This window comes from Lepidochelys kempii, chromosome 1, assembly GCF_965140265.1.
Source record: "Lepidochelys kempii isolate rLepKem1 chromosome 1, rLepKem1.hap2, whole genome shotgun sequence".
Taxonomy (NCBI): Eukaryota; Metazoa; Chordata; order Testudines; family Cheloniidae; genus Lepidochelys; species Lepidochelys kempii.
The window spans coordinates 193,581,732-193,604,402 of record NC_133256.1 but is presented as its reverse complement, the minus strand read 5'-3'; the positions used below and the strand labels follow the sequence as shown (position 1 = coordinate 193,604,402).

The 22,671-nt window shown below is 40.9% G+C and overlaps 1 protein-coding gene across 4 annotated transcripts in view; it reads right to left on the bottom strand.

Annotated features, from left to right (window-relative positions):
* The window catches only part of CBLB (Cbl proto-oncogene B), a 194,944-nt gene that overhangs the window by 48,673 nt on the left and 123,600 nt on the right, over positions 1-22,671 (bottom strand). For all 4 annotated transcript variants that reach the window (XM_073306576.1, XM_073306566.1, XM_073306585.1 and 1 more), the window contains exon 10: positions 21,675-21,878. In XM_073306576.1, the coding sequence (XP_073162677.1) occupies positions 21,675-21,878 (204 nt within the window). The remainder of the gene's footprint in view (positions 1-21,674; positions 21,879-22,671) is intronic.

Sequence of the window (22,671 nt, the reverse complement as noted above, 5' to 3'; positions counted from 1 at the left end):
TTTAAAAACAGACACAAAGAAATTAGATTATACATTATTGCAGTAGCTGAAACAGAAAAGAGGAGCAGGGATGGAAAGTTCACTATAGTGTTTTACTCTTGGTAAATGTTTATTTTATACGCAGCATCCCATTTAGGATTCTATTTATTATTTTTAAAAGCTATTCAATGAAGACTGAATCTTTCACTTACCACACTACATCATAGGTCATTTTAAAATCACACTTCAATATAAAGCTGAATAAGTTCTTCTAAGCTTTCAGTAAACAAAATCTTCAAGCCGGGATGCATCAAAACAATCATTTCTGATTCATTTGATTTATAAGTTTCCCTTGACCAAATTCAATTTATGTAAACCAATATTACATTTAGTATAAGTTTTTTTTAATGTCCACAGGTGACAAATGTTAAGCTGATTTTTGTCTCAGCCTGTTTCACAAAATACACATTGCCATTGAAAATTAAGTAGTTTTCTTTTAAAAGGCTAATCTAAATATAGAAAAAGGAATGCAAATGTACCCTGTAATCTAAAGATAAATCCAATTCCCCAGGTTTCAATCCTCATATTAGGCCCTGTCTGTGCTACTAATATACTCAGTTTTGCAACCCATTCCTGAAACTCATCTCATTTATAAACACAGACATTTTAGTTATATCTATACAACATCTTTATTCAAAACACAGATGTGTGTAATACTTGTAACACCATATTCTGGAAGGAAAAGACAGAATACTTGGGGGACATGCACACAGAGCAGCAGCACCTGGAGTGCTGGTGCACTCTGGAACTCAGACCACACAGAAGGCCAGGAGCCTAAACAAGTTACAGACGCATAAACGAACATTCCCGCCCCACCTCTAAAACGAATACATAAAGACAAACACTTTCCAGCATAGGCTGCTGGCAGAAGTGAAATACCAAATTGCTAGGACAGATCAGTTAGCTGTAAAGTTGTTTTATTATGTTTTGTTTTCATCTAATCTGCGCTTAAATAAGAGTCTTGCACACGATGAGATACTGACAAAGGCTAGATAATCTATCTTCCGTCATGAACTCAGGACTTGACTACACTTGAAACGCTGCAGCGCCGAGACATGGTAGCTAACATGGTAGCTAGGTCAACGGAAGAATTCTTCCATTGACCTAACACTGTCTATACTGGGTTAGGTTGACTGAACTATAATCACGAATATCAGGGTTGGAAGGGACCTCAGGAGGTCATCTAGTCCAACCCCCTGCTCAAAGCAGGACTGATCCCCAATTAAATCATGCGCTGGGGTGCAGATTTTTCATGCCCCTGAACAATGTAACTGGGTCGCCGTAACTTTTTAGCATAGACAAGGCCTCAAGAACTTATTCAGGAAAGCACTTAAGTATCTGTTTAAGCTCACTAATTAAACAGGACTTGAGCACACGCTTAAAAGCCATGCACATGCGTACCTATACTCCTCACTCTGGAACCATAATCTAAAAAATCCATTTTACTAGAACAGAGGTGTTCAATATTGCAGGAAACAAGTTTATTCTCAATCTTTTTACCAGAAAATTCAGTGTTGTGTTAAAACTGAATCGTTTGGTAACTTCAATTAAAGTAGTCAACTATTGCATATTGACCCCTGTACAGGGGCAAGGAAGCGCCAATATCTGAACTGTCCAGGAAAGGTCTGGGTAATGCTTTTTGGGAAAATCAGGGACTGAGAGTGTTTTGGGCTCATCCTGAAGGTAGTAACCAATGCTGTTGGGAGCCAGAGTGTGGCTGGTGTGTTGTTGACAGGCTGCTGGGGTCAGAGTGGTTGGATCAGGGCTGTACACAGACACTCAGGGAATGACCTGCATGGTGTCAGAGAGGCCCAGGTTGGGAGCTACAACAGCAAAGCATTGTGAGGCAACCAAAGTTGCAGGGCAGGTGCTGATAGCCCCTCACTGGTCTGGATTGCACCCCAGAATGTGACACCTATGTGCCTTAAGGCCATACCGGATAGAACAACCATCTTTAGAATGCATCTCCAAGAACACTCATCAGTGTTACTCTTGTTATGACCTTCTCTCACATAGTTCTACTCTGAAAATTGACTATATAAAATTACTCCTCTTATTTGCTCATTGTGACCTCATCTGCATTACACTTTTTACCCCCTCAGTATCTACCTTCAGGGCAGGTCCACCAATCATTGCAGAAAGGTCACTGGAAGCTGATGGTGTTTTAACCACTGCATCATGTAGATCAACTCTGAGCTGTGGTCCCACACAACAGTTAATATGGCAGCAGTCAGTTAATACGAGCACTCATGCCTTTGCTACCACGGGGGAAGACCGCTATCCCCTATCGTATCAACAGTTGCAGGGGGGATGGTTAAGAAAGAATGACTAGCACAGAGTTTGCCCAAATAAGTGAGAGTGTTGGTTTCTATTAGCCCTGCCAAACTAGCACAGCTAAGAGGGAGTGAACTGGTTACTCCGTTTTCTGGAACACCATACTAAACAATTATGTTTAAGTTCTAAACAATTATACCTGTGGAAACCAAATTGAAGGTAATAGGGTTACACAAGCATCACTGAGTCTAATTTGGCCTGCAGAATCTTTATGGGGGGTGATGAAATATAACAAAGGAAGAACCCAGCTTCAATCTCAGATTTCAGTTTGCGCTTAGGAGTTATGGGGAAAAAACAACACCTGACTTGTATACTGAGCAAATGCACAGTTAAAAATCAGTCAAACACAGAAAGCAGGGTTAGAGTCAGTTTTCAGAGTTGCACTTTCAGTATACCATTACATTAACTTAGCTGAATAAACTTCTTAAATTTTTTTGTGCGAAAAGAACTCTGATATGAGGGTGATGAGCACTATATGAAATACCTAAACAGATGAAAGCAGAAAATCTGAGTGCAGTGAATTATTTCTGATAGCAACGTGACCTGGGTTTTTTACATGCCACTTACAATCTATTATACTACATGAATCTTTTTCTAGTTCTTCTATGTGAAGTATTTTCTTTTAATCACACTATTGTGAATGCTCCTCATTTTTTTCTTGACTCATCAGCCCAACAGTTTATTATCTTCAGAATTCAAGATGTTTTCCCATCTGTTAGGTTATTCTCCCATTTCACTGTGTGATAAGCTTTAAGCTCCATATCTATTCGTTATGTGACTATTTCTACTCCATATGCTATGGCTGGTAACTCACAAGTGTCAAAGTAATAAGGACTGTTTGTTCTGATCCTTCAGGCTTTGATCAGCTTGGCTGTTTGAAGTCTCTGAGTGGATAATCACTCCCTGATGGTGAGGGGCAGAGCTGAGTTGAGTTAAGCTAACCCGGGAGACCTGGTATATAAAGTCATTTGCGAGGCAAACAAGAACTGTGAACAGAGGTAGCTAGCAGGAGAGCTCCAGAGGAAGCTGAGAGAGGGAGTGTGAAAGAGTTTCCTTCCAGTTTCAGCTCTACATGTGATTTCAAGATGGACAGGGATGGAATAGTGATGATGACCTGCAATGGATATACCATCTTTTCTCCCCTGCCTGAAACCAGAAGCAGCTTCCTGTGCATGAAGTACAAGGTGGTGACTGTGCTGGAGGAAAAGATTCTTGGTTTGGAGGAGCAAATAGAGATGCTACTGAGAAACTGAAGAGTTCCCAGACTGCCAGGTTTGGGAAACATCAGTACCTCAGGTTCAAGGAAGAAAGGAACTGGCTACCAAAAAGAGCCAGAGACAGAGAGAGGATGTCAAAGAGGAGGCCTGGCAGCTTGTAAATCATATTGGCATTCCACATGGCTGGAGACAGGCAAGATTGGACAGGCTGTGCGCACTAGAAAGAAGAGAAGCAGGAGAAATTACACATAGCTGGAAGTTTCCAGTCAACAACAAGTCCTCACGTGGAAACTGTGGAAAATACTTCTCAAGATTCAGCTGTTCCAAGGAAATGGTGATATGTACAGAACACATCTCTCAATGGTAGTTCGGCGCAACCTATAAGAAACGCAAGCTTACTCACAAAGACTTCTCCAGCCATGCAAGGAAGATACACCATCTTTGCTGGGGATTCAATGCTCAGAAGAATCGAAAGAACATTCTGCAAAGGACAGGTCGATAATAAGACTGTGTGCTGCCTTCCTGGAGCCAAGACACAAAATGTCACTCAAAGATTGGATAGTATGCTGAAGCTGATGGGCCAGGATCCATTGGGGATGATTCATATCAGCACTAATGTCACTGCATCATGGGATCTCTCTCAGATAATAGATTACTTCAGAGAACTTTGAAACATGCTGAAGAAGAACATCTGAGTGATCTTCTTGGAGATCCTTTCTGTCCTATGAGCGAAGGAAGACAGAAGGTAGAAGATTCTGAAAGCAAACCACTGGCAGAGTTAGAGGGGGTTTTGATTTTGTGGAACATTGGTCCACTTTTTATAGGAAAAGGGAGCTGTATAGTTTGGATATTCTTCACTTCAGCAGAATGGGAACCAATCTCCTTGAGCACAGGCTGGCTAGAGTAGACAGGAAGGTGTTAAACTAATAACAAAAGGGGGAGGATAAAAAGAGGGCAGATATGAGCACACAGAACCAATCTGACATATTGAGAACAAAATTAATTAAGGAACCAAAGGGCATGAAGAGAAGAAATTCCTTACTGCCCATACAAGAGGAACTGGAATTGCCCATTGATTGGAATGTTCAAATCAATGGCAAATACCTATTTAGGAAGGACTGTGTGGGCAAAAGGGGAGGGAGAGTTGCACTCTAGGTCAACGATGACATTACGTGTTTCCAAGTCACTGGTAACTTGGAAGAAAATAATCTTGAATGCTTAGGGATCCATGTCCTAACAGATAAAGCACAAGATGGGCTATTAGTTGATATCTGCTACAGACCATCATATCAGGCTAGTCAAAAGGATGACTGGCTCCTTACGCACCTGTTTATAATGTTTGGGGGGGGGGGGGAATAGCTGTGTAACCCTGTGGGACTTCAATTTGAGTGATATAAGCTGGAGGTCTCATACTGCCAGTACTAGAACATCCCTGGAATTTTTAAGTAGAATAGACGGCAAATTCGTGACTCTGAAAGGGGTGCATCCAACTTAGGTGAATTCTATATTAGAACCTTGTCTTGACAGATAAAGAGGAACTGATCAGAGAACTAAAAATTAATGGTAGCTTAAATACAAGTGATTGTGACTCGATAACATTTATAATGTGCAAATAGAATAAAATCCGGATCAATAACATTATAGTGACGCAGCAGCGCCATTGTAGGTAAACTTGCATCACAATATCTGTTTAAGGGTCAACTTTCCAAGTCCTCTAAAATGGGATTTCTTTGAAATTTCATGTGCCTCAGGAGGATGCAGGTCAGTGATCCAAATGTGGAGTGATTTGACCCGGGGTTCTAGAGATATAAGCCCTGAAAAAAATTGCCATTTAAAAAAAAACGTTACAGGTGTAATGTGAGTCAAAAGAATAAGTTAATTACAAGCCCCCACCTAAGAGAAAAGGAGTTTTGGATTAAATTGCTGGAGATTGCACACACTGAGTCATGGGTGGCAGTTTCTGAAAGCCAGGAAGTTCCTAGCTGAAGTGCCCATGCAACCTTAACACTGTCCCTCTTTCAGCAATGCCGCAGTATGCCCAGTTAACACACATACCTTTGTTCTGCCAACTCCACAGTTGCTGAGCTGTACAAACCCTTTACCTTTTTCTACAAACCACTCACAAAGGAAAAAAAAAATGTTGCCCATGCCATTTTCCCCCTCTACCCTCTTCAAAACACCACCTTAATATGTGTATCTCTCTCTCTCTCTCTCACACACACACTCTAACCCTGGGCACTTTAATGTTCAGGGAATTCCAGATCTTGGAATACACTCACGCATTAACCAACTCCCCAGAAAGCATACCACATGGATACCATTTCAGAACCTTTCACAACCTTTTACAACTCCCTTACACTCACAGGATACCATCTCAATCTACGCTTTCACTTAAACATCCCTAAAGCACTAGAATCCTCTGATATTCCACCTCACCATTGACAATGTCCTTAGTAATAAAAGCCCTACACCCGGATACTGGACATAATCTACACCATTCTACACAGAGGTGATGCACACTGGATCCTCATTTATACGTGCACCTCTTCCCTTCGCTCACCCATAATAATCATAGGTCCGTCACAAACTTCAAAGTAATCCACACATGTCTTCATATCACTGACACTTTTACAAAGGAGGCCCAAAACTACTGCCGCCACTAATTAGTGTAGGTTCACGTAACACACTGACTACACGTGGAGTTTATGCAAATAATTCCCTCTGGCTACTTATTGTTATCTCCGAGGAACCAGAGAGATGGTAGTGTGGGCCCATTTTGGTTTTTCTCCCTTTTTGTTCTTTAGTAGTGTTATAAGAAGTCCTGTGGGTGAAGTGAACCAATTGAGAAAGGAAGTGAAGAGCTTGTACATTTCAACAACTGTGGGGCTGACAGAGCAAAGGTATGTGTGTTAGTGAGGCATACTGGGGAACTGCTTAAGGAGGACAGAGTGAAAGCTGGATGGGCAACCTAAACTGAGCATTTCCTGGTTTTCAGAAGTTTGAGTTTTGATTAACTTAACATTCTGCAAGGGGATGACACAACACCAAGCAATCTTAGCTCTGTATTAATGTAGTATTTTTGCCATTGACTATATACTTGTTGCTTAAAAGGGCCAATTTCACAAAGCAGAAAACAATATGGCTAAAAAAAGGGAGATGGTATAGAGGGGAAGTGAAGGGAGCTATAATTTTATATGTATAACAAATGGAAAAAAAAGGGGAAATTGATAATAAAATGTATAAGTGAGAAGCTATGTAAAAATGTAGAAAATTGAAAAGGGAACCAAAAGGGATGCAGGGAGAAATCTATGGCCAGCAGAGCTAAAGACGATAAGAAGTTTTTAAAAGTATATTAGGAAAAGAGAATACTGGATGGAAATGGTAGAATCATCCATAATAATTCAGATAAAGGAGATGTGTTCAATATTTGTTTGGTATTTGGGAAAAAATGGATGATGAGTCATATAAGATAATATTTCCATTCCACCATTATCTCAAGAGGATATTAAACATCAGCTACTAAAGTTAGACAGTTTGGGGATAACTTGCAACCAGGTGTGTTTTAAAGAGCTGGACCATTAATATTAATTTTCAATAAGTCTGGGAACACTGGGGAAGTTTCAGAAGATTGGAAGAAAGCTAACGTTGTGCCAATATTTTAAAAGGGTAAATAGGAAGACCCAGTTAATTATAGGCCTGACAGTCTGATATCGATCCCAGGCAAGATAATAGTGTGGCTGATAAGGCACTTGATTAATAAAGCATTAAAAGGAGGGTAATATAATTAATGCCAATCAACATGGTTTTACAGTTTGATAGGATCCAACTACTAACTTGATATCCTTTTTTTTTTATGAGATTACAAATTTGGTGGATAAAGATAATAGCGCTGACATAATATACTTAGACTTCTGCAAGGTGTTTCACTTGGTACCTCACATGATTTTGATTAAGAAACTAGAATATAAATTTAACATGGCACATATTAAATGGATTAAGAGCTAGCTTACTGATAGGTCTCAAAATGTCATTGTAAACGCGGAATCGACAAACAGGTCCAGTTCTAGAGGGGTTGCACAGGGGTTGATTCTTGGTCTACACTCTTACGTTTTTATCAGTGATTGGAAGAAAAAATCACTGACAAAGTTTGCAGAGGACACTAAAATTGGGGGTAAATAATGGAGGACAAGTTGCTGAAACAGAGCTATCTGGATCTCTTGGTAAACTGGGTGCTCCTTTTTAAGTTTTCCTCACGTGAAAACTATTCCATACCCCAATCCTTTTTATTGCCCTTCTCTGTATTCTAATTTTCCAATTCTAATGTATCTTTTTTTGATATGGGGCAACCAGAGCTGCACAAAGTATTCAAGGTGTGGTGTACCATGGATTTACATTGTGGCATTATATTTTCTGCTTTATTAGCTACACCTTTCCTAATCATTCCTAACATTAGCAGCTTTTTCGAATGCCACCGCACATTGAGCAGATGTTTTCAGAGAGACTATCCACAATGACTCCAAGTTTTCTTTCTTGCTTGGGAACAGCTAATTTAGATCCCATCATTTCTATGTATAGTTGGGATTTTTTTTTCAATGTGCATTACCTTGGACTTAACATTAAATTTAATTTGCCATTCTGTTGCTCAGTCACCCAGTTCTGTGACATCCCTTTCTAACTTCACAATCAGCTTTCGACTTATCTTGAGTAATTTTGTATTTTGTGCAAATTTTGCCACCTCACTGTTCATCCCCTTTTTCAGATCATTTATGAATATGTTGAACTACACAGGTCCCAGTACAGATCCTTGAGGAACCCCACTATTTACCTCTCTCTACTGGGAAAAAAACGGTTACTCATCTTCTCGTAACTGTTGTTCTTCAAGATGTATTGTTCATGTCCATTCAAATCAGGTGTGCCTGCTCTGTGTGCATGACAGTAGGAAGATTTTTCCCTTAGCAGTATCCATATGGTCAGCCTGGGCACTCCCTGGAGTCACACCTTCATGGGGCTCAATATAAGGCCCTGCCAACCCTACCCCCACTCAGTTCTTTCTTTCTGGCTACTCCGATAGAGGGGTAGGTGGATGGGTATTACAATGGACATGAACAATACATCTCCAACAGTTACGAGAAGGTGAATAACTTTTTTCTTTGAGTGCTTGTTCATGTCAATTCCAATCAGGTGATTCCCAAGCCCAAGTTCAGGAGGTGGGGGTCAGAATTGTCTACGGATTGGAGCACTACTCTTTCAAAGGCTATGTTGTCTCTGGCCTGATGGGTGATTGCATAGTGCATGGTGAAAGTGTGTATGGGGGACCACGTTGCTGTTCTGCAAATTTCCTGGGTAGGAATCTGTGCCAGGAATGTTGTTGAAGAGGTCTGTGCCCTGGTGAAGTGCACAGTGATCATAGGAGCAGCCACCCCGCCAGGTTATAGCGCTCACATATGCAGGACATGACCCAGGACAAAATCCACTGAAAAGAGACAGGAAGACGTTTCATTCTGTCTGCCACAGCCACGAATAGTTGGATGGATTTTCAGAACAGCTTTGTTCTCTTGATGTAAAAGGCTAGTGCTCTCCGGACATCCAATTAGTGAAGCCTCTGCTTCCTACCACTTGAGTGCGGCTTAGGATAGAACACCAGGAGGAAGATGTCCTGGTTGATGTGAAATTGGGAGACAACTTTCGGGATGAAAGCCGGGTGAGGCCTAAGCTAAACCATGTCCCTATAGAACAGTGTAGGGGGCCTCTGATGTTAAAGTCGGGATGGGGGGGGGGGGGTGAGTGGCGCTGCTGACACCGAGGACAGTGCAGCAGCCGGTGCTGCTGTCTGAGTGCCCAAGACTGAGGCCACCGATGACAATCTGGAACCCTGGCTTTGATGATAGGCCCACTATGTCCACTGGCCCTGCTAGGGAGCCAGGTAGGGATGATGATCACAGCGGGAGCAGTCCGCCTCTGAGGTCTCTGGTTGTGATGACCAGGGAGGAGCGGAGCTTCTTTGTGCTGGGGATCGGTGCCAGCTTGGGGACCGAAGAGGCTCCCCCACAAAAACCCTTGTGCTGGTGGTTGATGTAACAGGGATGGCCTCATGGCAGACATCGCCGGCCTGCCCACAGAATGTACAGGGACTGGGATTAGTGCCGGCTACCTGTCCCTCCTAGGAGGCGAGGGCGGCACTGTGAGTGCCAATAGGTCTGCTGCTGCCTCGAACGCCTGCCACATGGAGGCGAGTTGTATGTCTTCGTGGTGGTGGCCTGGTGAGCAGTGCGGGTCTGGACTCGACTGTACCCCTCCTGGGGCATAAGTCAACGGGATCCCGGCCAATTGAGCACCCAGTGAGGGTTTGCTCGTTACTTGGTCCTTAGACCTAGCTGGGGAGCCTTCTGTTGGCCTCCTTTTTGTTACGGGGCACTGGGGAGTGAGAGGAGTGCTTCACCGATACCTGCCCATGGGTAGAGCCGTGGCAGTGCAGAGGGTCTCTGAGTCCTTCCTCGGCACTGGCTCCCACATCGACAGTGTCAGAATGCTGCGCACCAAGGATGCGGCGCTCGAGGCCAGGTCAGGCACGGCATGCTCGACTGGGGCCGAAGAGCTGCCTCCGTGAGTAGGACTCTGAGGTGCTGCTCTCTGTCCTTCAGGGTCCCGGGGCGAAAACCCCTACAGATCTTAGAGTGGTCTCTGACATGCCCCTCGCCCAAACACTTAAGGCACGATGAGTGTGGGTCACTGCCACAGACCTATCACGGTTTAAAGCACAGGGACCGAGGCATACCCCAGTGCCAGGGAAAAACATCGGGAGGGAAGACCCCCTGCAAGGAAACCTATACAAAAAAACTACATTAACTATAACTACTATGCTAACTATGTACATGGGGATAGAGATACTGTGAAGCATGTGCTTGCCAAGGCAAGAGCGGTACAGAGTTCTGGCAAGCTGTCACAGGCGGTAAGAAGGAACTGAGTGGGGGTTGGGTTGGCAGGGCCCTATATTGGGCGCCATGAAGGTGTGACTCCAGGGGGCGCCCAGGCCGACTGTATGGATACTGCTAAGGGAAAAATCTTCTGGCTGTCTGCATGCAACATATGCACACCTGATTGGAATGGACATGAACGAACACTCGAAGAAGAACTGACCATTTATTCCTAGCTTTTGTTTCCTATCTTTTAATCCGTTACTGATCCATGAGAGGACCTTCCCTCTTATCCCAGGACTGCTTAATTTGCTTAAGAGCTCTTGGTGTCAGACCTGCCAAAGGCTTTCTGAAAGTCCAAGTACACTCTATTTACTGGATCATTCTTGCCCACATGCTTGCTGAAACTCTCAAAGAATTCTAATAGATTTGATTACTGTACTTGATTACTGTCCATACATACCTACATGGGGAACAAATATTTAATAATGGGCTCTTTAATCTAGCAGAGAAAGGTATAACATGGTCCAATGGCTGGAAGTTGAAGCTTGACAAATTTAAACTGGAAATAAAGTATAAATTTTTAACAATTAGGGTAATTAACCACTGGAACAATTTACAGGGATCATGGCAGATTCTCCATCACTGGCGATTTTTAAATCAAGATGGGATGTTCTTCCTAAAATGTGCGCTCTAGGAATTTATTTGGGGAAGTTCTATGGCCTGTAGTAAACAGGAGGTCAGACTAGATGATCATAATGGTCCGTTCTGGTCTTGGAATTTATGTATGTATGAAAATCTTCATACCATCATTAAGCCTCATAAAGGCTCTCATTAGTTTTTACTTAAATTTCCTGGTTGAAAATAGCAGAAAAATTATTCAGACTATCTGAAACTGTCATTGCTTACAGCCTTACTATTACCACCACGTACACGAGACTCCAGACTAAAGTGAGCTGGTGTTGGCCAAAAGTTGGATGATGACAAGGAAAATTCACGTGTTGCAAAAATACTGCTTCTCTTCCCTCCAAGGCAGCACTAAATCAACATTATTACATGGTGCTAAGAAAAGGGAGACTGGAATGTTGGATAAGTCTTAAAGTTGAGGTCCTGACTATTTACAGTAAAACATCCCAGGGTACTTTAGCCAGGACAGGCTGTGACGCTGAGTGTTCTCACAAAATTCTAATTTCTGTAATTACATTAATGGTGTTCTCTGGCTATATAGTTGCTTGATGTTAAACTTTACGACATTCTGCCACAGAGATGGCTGCACTGCATTTGCATGTGAAGTAATTATAGCTGTACACAGATATCCATGCATCTTAAATGAAAGCTGACTGGCATGCAGACCAAGGCTTATTGGTCATAGCATGAGTACACATATGAAGCTAGTAGATGAGCTCTTTCAAAATGCTTTCTTAAAAATAGATACAAGGCAATGGGTTTTTTTGTATGTCTCTCACTGGAGATTTCTGTGGTGTATGTTACTCAGTGAAAGGAATAGAAGGAGTAATCAGGTTAGTCTAGGACAGGGGTAGGCACGGCACGCAAAGCTGATTTTCAATGGCACTCACACTGCCCGGGTCCTGGCCACCAGTCTGGGGGGCTCTGCATTTCAATTTAATTTTAAAATGAAGCTTCTTAAACATTTTTAAAAAGTTATTTACTTTACATACAGTAGTAATTTAGTTATATATTAAAGACTTATAGAAAGAGACCTTCTAAAAACATTAAAATGTATTACTGGCACGCAAAACCTTAAATTAGAGTGATTAAATGAAGACTTGGCACACCACTTCTGAAAGGTTGCCGACCCCTGGTTTAGGAAACAGTAAAGTAACTACAAAAGTGAGTTTTCCTCCCTTGGTATTCACCCCTTCTTGTCAACTGTTGAGAATAGCCCACTTCCACCTTAACTGAACTGGCTCATTAGCACTGACACCCCCCCCCCCTCCAACTTGGTAAGGCAACTCCCGTCTTTTCATGTACTGTGTATTTATACCTGCCTACTCTATTTTCCACTCCATGCATCTGATGAAGTGGGTTCTAGCCCATGAAAGCTTATGCCCAAATAAATTTGTTAGTCTCTAAGGCGCCACAAGGACTCCTCGTTGTTTTTGCTGATACAGACTAACACAGCTACCACTCTGAAACCAGTGAAGTAACAAGTGATTAATAGACAAACAAGCACAGATAAATCTGGCAATGACAAACTACAGAAATCTTTACCCCTCAGAGGGCCTGCTGCAGTATAGACCTGTGCAATAAATATTCTATTGAGGAAAAGAGCACAGACTTCTTTATAACAATATGAGCTTCATCAATAAGGCAGAAATGCTGCAAAAGGAAAGAAGTTAGGACTTAATTTGCAAGAGTACTGCAGAATGATCTTTCAGGCTTGCAGTGAATCAAAACTGTGCTTCTCAATCAGATATGTTAACTAGCAGCAAAATGTGATGTCTATTCTCTTAGAGGATCTAGACCTAAGGAGAGAATAAGAATAATACTATTACTGACTACTACAACTTCTGCAGGATCTCGTTCTGATCCAAGTGCTAAAGCAGGTGCTTTTGAATCCATGAGTCTTCTTTACAAATCCTAGCATGGCACTTTTTTAAAGCCTGAAAACACGATCGATTCAGTACAATGGTGAGGATCACAATGTACTTCAAGGAGACAACAATATTTTAATGACTACATCAAGAAATGTCCAAGACGTTCTGAGCAGATCTGCACCAGCACTAGACTATTTGGGATTCCTAAATGAGTAAGTTTCCTTGAATCTTCATTAACCTAACTGGAAACTTGGCTTATTTTAGAGCAGCTCATGTTGTTTGCATAAGGGTGATTATGCCCTAGTTGCATTAAATATCATCTGGAATTACTTCAAGGTTGTTTGAGGACTTAAAACTACACAGAAACAAAGCAGCTAGGTACACTTTTTCTATGTAAATAGGGTTGCCTATTTGATCTTTCCCAGTCAGTCCAACAAAATGCATTATTTATAATGTCTTGGGTTTAGTATATTAAATTATTTCTAATCCAGAGTTTAAGGTCTCTTAACATTTAGCATTTCTGGTTAGAGATCACGTATATTTTGTAACTCTGAGCATTTCGCTCTTTCTGAATCTATAGCCATGTAGCCTCAGAATAGCACCACTAAAGTAGTTAACATCACGATTAATCTTAACTGGCTTGTGAACTTCAAAACCTACTTGTCACCATGTGAATCTAAACACTATTAAATAAGTAACAATAAAAATCAAACTGCGCCCTCCCTTTTGAAGTAAGTTAACTGTGAAAAGGACAGCTGGGCCAGATTGTTTTATCTGCTCTGAGGTCTCATGCGAGCAAAACAAAACCAGCACAAAATGAGATCCAGCTGTCTACTCCAGCCTGCCAGACCCATTTATTTATTTATTTATTTAATAAAACCTGATAAAAGTTTTTAAAGTTGGGCAATTGACATGCAGGTAGCCAGTTTGCAGTAAATGAAAAACAAGTGGCACAAACTTGTGTTTATGCTACATCAGAACGTGGAGAGGGTCTGCACATCTGAAATGCGCCTATTGAAATTTATTTTATTACCCCTTTCAAAGAGTACATTTGAATCCTGTGCCCCTGGTTTTTTAGCTCAGAAATCAGAATGGTCTGAGGGAGGGAAGGGGTAATTTAAAAAGTTAATCATCATTGAACTTTTATATAGCACTAAGTTTTGATGGGGCTTTAAAAATTAGGGAAAAAAGCAAAGTCCCCATCTGATGAAGTGAGCTGTAGTTCACGAAAGCTTATGCTCTAATAAATTTGTTAGTCTCTAAGGTGCCACTAGTACTCCTTTTCTTTTATCCTAAAGTATTTACAGTCCAACATCATGATCCTGCAACACAGGCTTAACTTTAAGTGCATGAGTAGAACCTTGGAAGTCAATGGAATTACTTACACACTTAAGTTAATATGTAGGGCCCAGATTTTTAAAGGCGTTTAGGCATTACTGTGCTCAGCATCAGAATGCCCAGCTGACTTAGGAGCCCAAACCTCATTTTCAAAAGGTATTTAAGGACTTAGGAGTTTGAAGTCTATTGACAGTCCCTTTTGAAAATGAGATCTGGGCTCCGAAATAAGCTATGTGTTGAGATGCTCAGCACAGCCATGCCGAACTACCTTTTAAAATCTGGGCCTATGTGCCTAAAGGGCACTGAGAAGGACTGAGGCTTAAATTAGACAAGATGGAGCAGAAGACAGAAAACAAATAATAAATAAGACAACCACCCAAAAAATAACAGGGGAAGGAGTGGAAGAAGGTTAATTATAAATATAAGTGGTGGGAGCCTTACAGAGGGATAAATTGAGCCCGTTAGTCAGAGTCCACTATAAGGGGCAGCACAATACCTCCTGAAACTCCTCAGTTACTCTCAGACACTGAACGATGAAGTCAAAAATTTTCCAATTCTTTGGTACAATCTTTGAATCAAAACTACAATAAAATAGGTGAGTCATCAAGACGACACTGACCTGTGAGGAGGCAGGAAGTTAGCTAAGATAAATGTTTGAGTCCATTTTTTCCCCCCCAATTGTTTTCTCTTACACGTTGTGTCAAAGCTGAAACTCTAGCATTATGGCAATAAAGCATTTCAGAACATAAATGTCACTGCAATTAAGATAAAATTAATAATGCACAAACAATAGGTTTGCCATCAGTTCAAGGGGAAGTAAAAGCCCTCCAAATTCTTGAGAGCCCAGATCTTTAGGTCATGCATGATTCATTAAACATACACTTACTCATCCTCTGTACAGAGCCTGCTCTCATGACAAATAGCAGCTTTCAGTCTTGCTGACTTCTCATAACTACTCTGAGGACAACAGCATGAATCAAAGTCAGTTTTTGGTGCATTGAGACAACTATCAAATTAATTCTAGAGAACTGCAGATATCCCCAGACAAAGTAACTTTTCACATGGTTTTGAAACAGGAAAATGTGCCCACCGTATATTAATTTACTTTGACCTACTAAAATCTGCATGGGGCTCCTATTCTCTTAGTGCTTTCCCTCTGTGGTTTACCATAACAGTAATGTTTTTACTCAGCTGATAAAATTATCCTAGCATCAATAAATCTAAATGATTTGTTCCTATCCATAAACTTTATTTGGACTTTTTTCTGTTTTATTTTTTTTTCCAACCAGCCTGCAAATCAAGCCAGGTCTGGTGATGATAATATGGCAGATAACTCATTTTTATTTCATCCATTGTGACAATGGAGTACTAAAGATTATTCCCAACTTCAAATCATCTACTGGAGATTCAAGTATCTTCTTTACAGGGATTATTTATTCTAAATGTAAAAGGAGAAACAGCGTTTTATAAAAACAACAAGGAGTCCAGTGTTTTATTTCTACCCAGATCTGTATCATACACATTTATACAGGTATATTCCCTGATATGCATCTAAAGAAGATACAGAAAAGAAAAAAAAAAAGTCGGACAAAGGTCAATTAGAACAAACAAAACACTGGTGAGAAAAGGAATGTCACAAGCAGTGACTGATTTAGTTGATCTGATACCATGGAGACAGAGCTCTGTAGCCTAGAGTCACAATGGACACAGCATTTATCTCCCATCAGCATTTCATAGTGATGTGATCTAATGATCTCAACACACTTTGGAAACATTAATGAATTAAAGCTTCCTGGTGAGAGACAGACTGACTAGGTGGACACACAAATTTTATTGGATCTTTCAGCAGACTTTAGTACAACTGATGCTGACGATTCGTTTGCAATACAGTAGATCCTCAATTTTACGAACACCAATCTCACAAAAGACCAATTATATGAAGCATTTTTTCTCCAAAGGAAAGAATAATAATTGCATGACAAAATTGATGTTGATAAACATTCCTTCACATTCCAGTGCCTTCAATGCAATTGGAAATTACCTTGCAATGGTTCGAAGAATATGAAGAAAGTGATGTAAAGCATCATATGGCTTATGCACCGCACCTGCTGTAATTTTGAGATGTTCAATTTTATAAACCTTTTCAAATTATGAATTTCTCAATATCCAATTAGTTTGGAAAAATAGGAGCTCTCCTGTACCTAGCTAAGATGACTGGGATCCACAAAAAAGTGAACTGTTTATTCCACTCATTCCTTTAGGATGACCAAGAAGATTTGTGATAAGCAACTACTCTTCTTCCCCAAAGGATCTCTATCGAGGGGTTCTGGGGGAATTTTATCTTCCCACCTGCACCTGGTCGAAACATGTATATCAAAGTTGCTAGGTCATGGTGAGCAATTCTGCATTGCAGTATCATCAACATGCTGTTGACACTCGACTCGGTGCTTCCTTACTCAACTATGATGCTGTGTTCTCTTTGCTTCCACCGTGCCCATCTGAGATAGGGCTTTGGAAGACAGACAGATGACTTACCTTCAATACAGATAAGATGGAGCTGACAATGGTGGGTAGGAAAATATATCTTGAGGGAATGACAAAGGCTATAATTACTACTGCCTCAGTTTAGAGGCCTTAGCAGATTCCCCAAAAACAGTTCCCAGTGTTTATCATCTCTGGCTGGCCAGAGACTGCAGACCTTGTCACAGTACACAGGCTGAACAACAGCAATGTGCTCTATTCAGAGTTCCCAAAGGAGACCATTCAGGAGCTTCATTTAAATGATGAACATAGCCATCCATCCTTTCTCAGAGCAGGACGATATGAGCATATAGCATTTGTGATTCATGTTCTATGCCAGGGTGGCCAACCTGTGGCTCCGGAGTGCATGCGGCTCTTCAGAAGTTTATATGCAGCTCCTTGCACAGGTGGTGACTCCGGGGCTGGAGCTACAGGCGCCAATTTTCCACTGCTCAACCCCAGGCCCTGCCCCCACTCCACCCATTGCCCCAAGGCCACTGCCCCTACCCCTGAGCCTGCTGCATCCTTGCTCCTCCTCCCTCCATCCCAGAGCCTCCTATACACTGCACAACAGCTGATCACGGCAGGCAGGAGGCATGAAGAGGGAGGTGGAGGTGCTGATCGGTAGGGCTACCAGCAGGCAGGAGGTGCTGGGAGTGGGAGCTGCTGATGTATTATTGAGGCTCTTTGGCAACATACATAGGTAAATTCGGGCTCCCTCTCAGGCTCAGGTTGGCCATCCCTGGTCTATGCTATCTCCTAATATGCTTCCAAGTGCAATTCATGAGCTTCATCCTGACTGTGCTTAGCTCTAAGACTGGCTCTCCTTCTATACACCACCAGGACATTAGCCATCGAACAGAATACTCTTGCTGTTCATCCTCAGGGCTGAATGCCAGGGCAGATGAGCCTTCCCAATGGAGTGGACATAGCTGTGAAAGTTGCCTCATCTGGTGTGCCCATCACAGCCCACATCTGGCCACTGCCAGGACATGAGGCAAGATAGTTTAAAAATAAAATAACTGCAGCGTTCTCAGCTCGGTGAGCTTTACTGGCCAGCGTGTGATTTAGGATAGAGTCAATTTATTAGCTTTTCAGGGATGATGTGTTTGTGCTTTAATTTAATGGTGCACAAATAGGGAGCTATGGAGAGGCAGCCCTTACAAATCCCCGTAATAAATGAGCATGTGTGAATGAAGTAGTAAGAGCTAGATTTATGCTGCTGCATTTCATATTCAAAATAAGTACCCTAAACTTGCAGGATTCTGGATCAACAATGTAGGTTTGTTTAAAAAAAAAAAAAAAATCACATATGCTGGGAGGCCAACCAACAAATTGAAATAATAAGACAATAGAAAAAACAAAACAGTCTTAGTTAAAGAAAGCAAGCATCCCAATACAGCAATATTCTACAGCAGTAAGAAGAAAATCTTTACTGCCTTATGTGATGCACTGCAAAAAGCAAACAGATCATAGTGATTTTAAATTTCTAGGAGCAGACAAAGAATGGGAGGTCACGGTTCAGCCACAGAGATGTGAACAACAGTAGAATCAGTTTCAGTGCCTATAAGCGGCTTTTCAATTTTCTGGAAATACACATGAGCTGTTTACGACGTTGCACTCTCTGATTTTATAAAAATATGCTAATGAGTGTGAATATAATGTAACTGGAATATGCTTCATGCAAGGGGTCTCTTGTAAGGTATCACTACAAAGCTTATAATCTACTGAGTGTGGTCATCCTATTTGTATAAATGTATCACTCTTGTATCTGAAACTAGAAATACGAAATATAACTCTGAGGTACTATTGTAGTTCTGCAAAGTGTGGGCCATTAATGGTGGTTTGGAATCTTAATGGCTCCCATTAACCAGGGCAACTGACTGTAGAGGGCTCTGTTTTACTTGTAAGTTTTCCTGTATACCTGTGTGCTGGCAAGTGGGTAATGAAGTCTTAGAGTGACATGTGATCATGTCACCTGAACTGGAATCCATCTTTAACCTGATGCTTTTCCATTGAGGAGGGGTGGGAACCCAGAGGGACAAAGGATTCCCACCTTGTGCAAAAGATATATATAAGTGGGTGGAACAGAACAAATGGAGGGCCATCATGAGAAATCCCCTAGCTACCACCTGAGCTGGAACAAGGGCTGTACCACGGGAAAGGATTGTGCCCAGACTAGGAAGGCATCCAGTATGTGAAAGAAATTTATTGAAATATCTCTGAGGGTGAGATTTTATCTACATTCAGTTTTATTACTGTACTAGGCTTAGACTTGCGTGTTTTATTTTATTTTGCTTGGTAATTCACTTTGTTTTGTCTGCTACTTGGAACCACTTAACCCCTACTCTCTGTATTTAATAAAATCACTTTTTTCATATTAATTAACCCAGAGTATGTATTAATACCTGGGGGTGCAAACAGCTGTACATCTCTCTCTATGAGTGTTATAGAGGGCGAACAATTTAGGAGTTTACCCTGTATAAGCTTTATACAGAGTAAAATGGATTTATTTGGGGTTTGGAGCCCATTGGGAGTTGGGCATCTGAGTGTTAAAGACAGGGACATTTTTTAAGTTGCTTTCAGTTAAGTCGGCAGCTTTGGGGCATGTGGTTCAGACTCTGGGTCTGTGTTGGAGCAGAGGGGTGTGCCTGGCTCAACAAGACAGGCTGCTGAAGTCCCAAGCTGGCAGGGAAAGCAGGGCAGAAGTAGTCTTGGCACATCAGATGGCAGTCCCAAGAGGGTTTCTGTGATCCAACCCGCCACACTGTTCTAAGACACTTACCTCTGGAATATGGGAAGGCACATGCATGGATTGGCTGGAAGAACTAATGAATGAGTTTACCATCTCATCTCCACTGCACAAGCAACACAAGTGACATTGTGCAACAGAGCCATGAGGGACAGCGCCATCATGTAGCCTCAAACACATTAAAAAGCACTTACTGAAACCAAAAAAAGAATGCAAAAAGAATAAAACCTATGAAATGCCACAGGGAAAAGTGTTCCTTCTAACAGGCTCGGAAGAAATGTTGAATATGAAGTGATTTGAAGAGAGAGACAAACTTTTGAAAGAGCAATACCAAAAGGCTCTGTATAAATCCTGAAGCTGTCCCCCCACAACCTCACAGGACCCTGGGACCCCCCGTCTCTCTTGCTCCAGAACTGTGTGGGTAACACTCCAGACTGTTCCTGGAGCAGCTGTATTGATTTAGTTTGGGACTACTGCATAAAAGCGGTTGGACCATGTCTTGTCTCTGGCTCTGCAACCCAGGAAGACGGAGCAAGTGCTAAAGCTCGGGAAAAAGGGTATTTACACCCCTTAACTGGCACTGAATCCAAGCAGAGGCCTCAGTTGCAAGAACACCTTCCAGATCAGGAGGGAACATTGGTCTGAAATTCATCCAACACACCTTACAATTCTGCATTTGCCACTTGAAAGTTCTGGGGCAAACAAGAATGGAAAAGGCTGGAGTCACTTTGGAAAGACAATGTTTCCAGCCTTCAGAACTAAAATGATTAGCATCTGCCCTTTGCTGAATGTAAAGTAAGATTCATGGGCAGTGGGGAGGATGAATTTGAAAGCTTTTAAAATAGTTTTAAAGCAACAGAGTGAAATGCTGAACACGGACTATTCAAATTAACTAATCTAGTTTATGCTTGCTCTTCACTGTACTATATACTACTGTAGGGTACTTAATCGTTTGTGATTGTTTTTTAATCACTTTATCTCTGATAAAAGTTTATTGTATTATACCTGGTCATAAAAGTAACATTATGAAAGCCGATCAACTTAAGGCTAAAAGTTCTTTAGTACCACATACAGAGGTTAGGGTATGGTTGGCAATAAAAAGGCAGAGAGGTGGATGGTGAATAGGTTTCTAACATCAGGCAGTTTTTCAACATAGAGAGATAATGGTGTTTCTGACACAAGAGGTCTGGAAGAGTATCAGAAATGGCAGATAAAACCCAAAACATACTGTACGTAAATGAGGACATTGATTGACGTACATTCTGGGATAAAAGAATGGAGTGCTCTTTAATAGAAGCAAACACAATGATTGGAAAATGATAAATTAAGATGTTATAGGTTGAAGAACTAATTCCAAAATGAATATTTGAGCTAGTATGTGGCCTTTGTACAAGGGCTTTGTATGAAAAGCACATTGTAAAAAAAAAAAAAGAGACAGTGATGCAAAAAAGATAGCATTCCATTCCATGACAGTATCTGACCTGGACCACAGTATAGTAATGAAATCTGAATACTACCAATTTAAAGTAAATTTGCATAAATGTGTAAATAAAAAAGCAAAAAGGTTCACAATATCCAGCCAACTATACCAAAAACGAGTACAGAGGATTCCAACCAAGTTCAACGATTAAGGGGGAGAAGAGCCAAAGACAAATCTGCTACAAATAATTTCTAAGTTGATTTTTTTTTTAAAAAAGCCTAATACCAAAACAGGGCCAGATTCTTAACTGGTATAAACTGATGTAGCTCCACTTTACTCAAATGAGTTAACCCAATTTACAAAAAAAGAGAAGACAACCCATTTTCCCCATTCAACAAACAAGAATATTCTACTCGTTTTGATTTATTTTTATGGCTACAGTTGTTATGAAATGCATAGTGCTTCACCATCCTGAGATCTATTCAGTAAACTACAAGAACTTTTAAAGTGCAGTTACACTACTCACTTACTACAGATTACAAACGTATTTGATTCCACATGATGCACCTGTTAAACATTTACCTTTCGTACTGAAGCCAACCGATTCATCATTAAAGATTCTTCTCTGTCATCATCATCATCCAAGTCTAGCATGGGCATACTAAAACTATCTATAATACTGCAGCACCTGGAGTTTTCATCCCTTGGATCAAAAGGGTCTACAATTATTGGTTCAGTTCCTTTGATTTCACATCGGCAGAAAGGACAGCCCTGACCATCGGATTCCTGCACAAAAACAAAAGTATTCTTTTAGATAGAGGGTAATATTCTTGTTTATGCTAAGGTCCCTTTACCGGATTCTGGCAACGTGTAAAGAGGTCTTGGTGCAAATCAGAAACAGGTCCACCGATATTTTACTGGACAAAGTAATTTATTCCACTAGTGGCCTGAATTTTATTTTTATATATTTATAAATATAATATATATTTATATAATCCTATACATTATATATATTAACATGGTCATTATTGCAAATTAGTTTTTTTTTTTAAAGTTGACTTTTAAATAAAATAATCAAAACATAATTCTTTAAAATGTTAGCTTAAAACCACCCAAATGCCAAATATAACACTTTGCCTTTTAGGCTTACATTTCAATGCTCATTCACAGATAGACATCAGAAAATCCAAAACCATAGTTCTCGGGATGTTTGACTGCATTGTTAACAAACACATGAACAGAAGTGTTTGTTAGCTCTGCACGAAATTAGGTCAAGAGCTTTTCATACACGTGATTTTTGTGTGTCCGTCATCAAAATCTTTGATAAAACATCTAAGAAATGCCAAGGTAGTATGCCAAGTGGCTTTCAAAAAGCCAAATTCGGTTTGCCTAGTAATCCCACAGACTTCATTGGTGAGTAAAGCAAGGAAGATTTGGCCCTTTATTTTTATATATTTTATTTTATATTTTAAGTTCTAATGGACAAGATCACATCTTACAGAGAAGCAGTAAAACTAACTACAAAAAAAAAATTGCTTTTGACTGGCACGATGCATATGTGACCACTACTGCGTTGTAT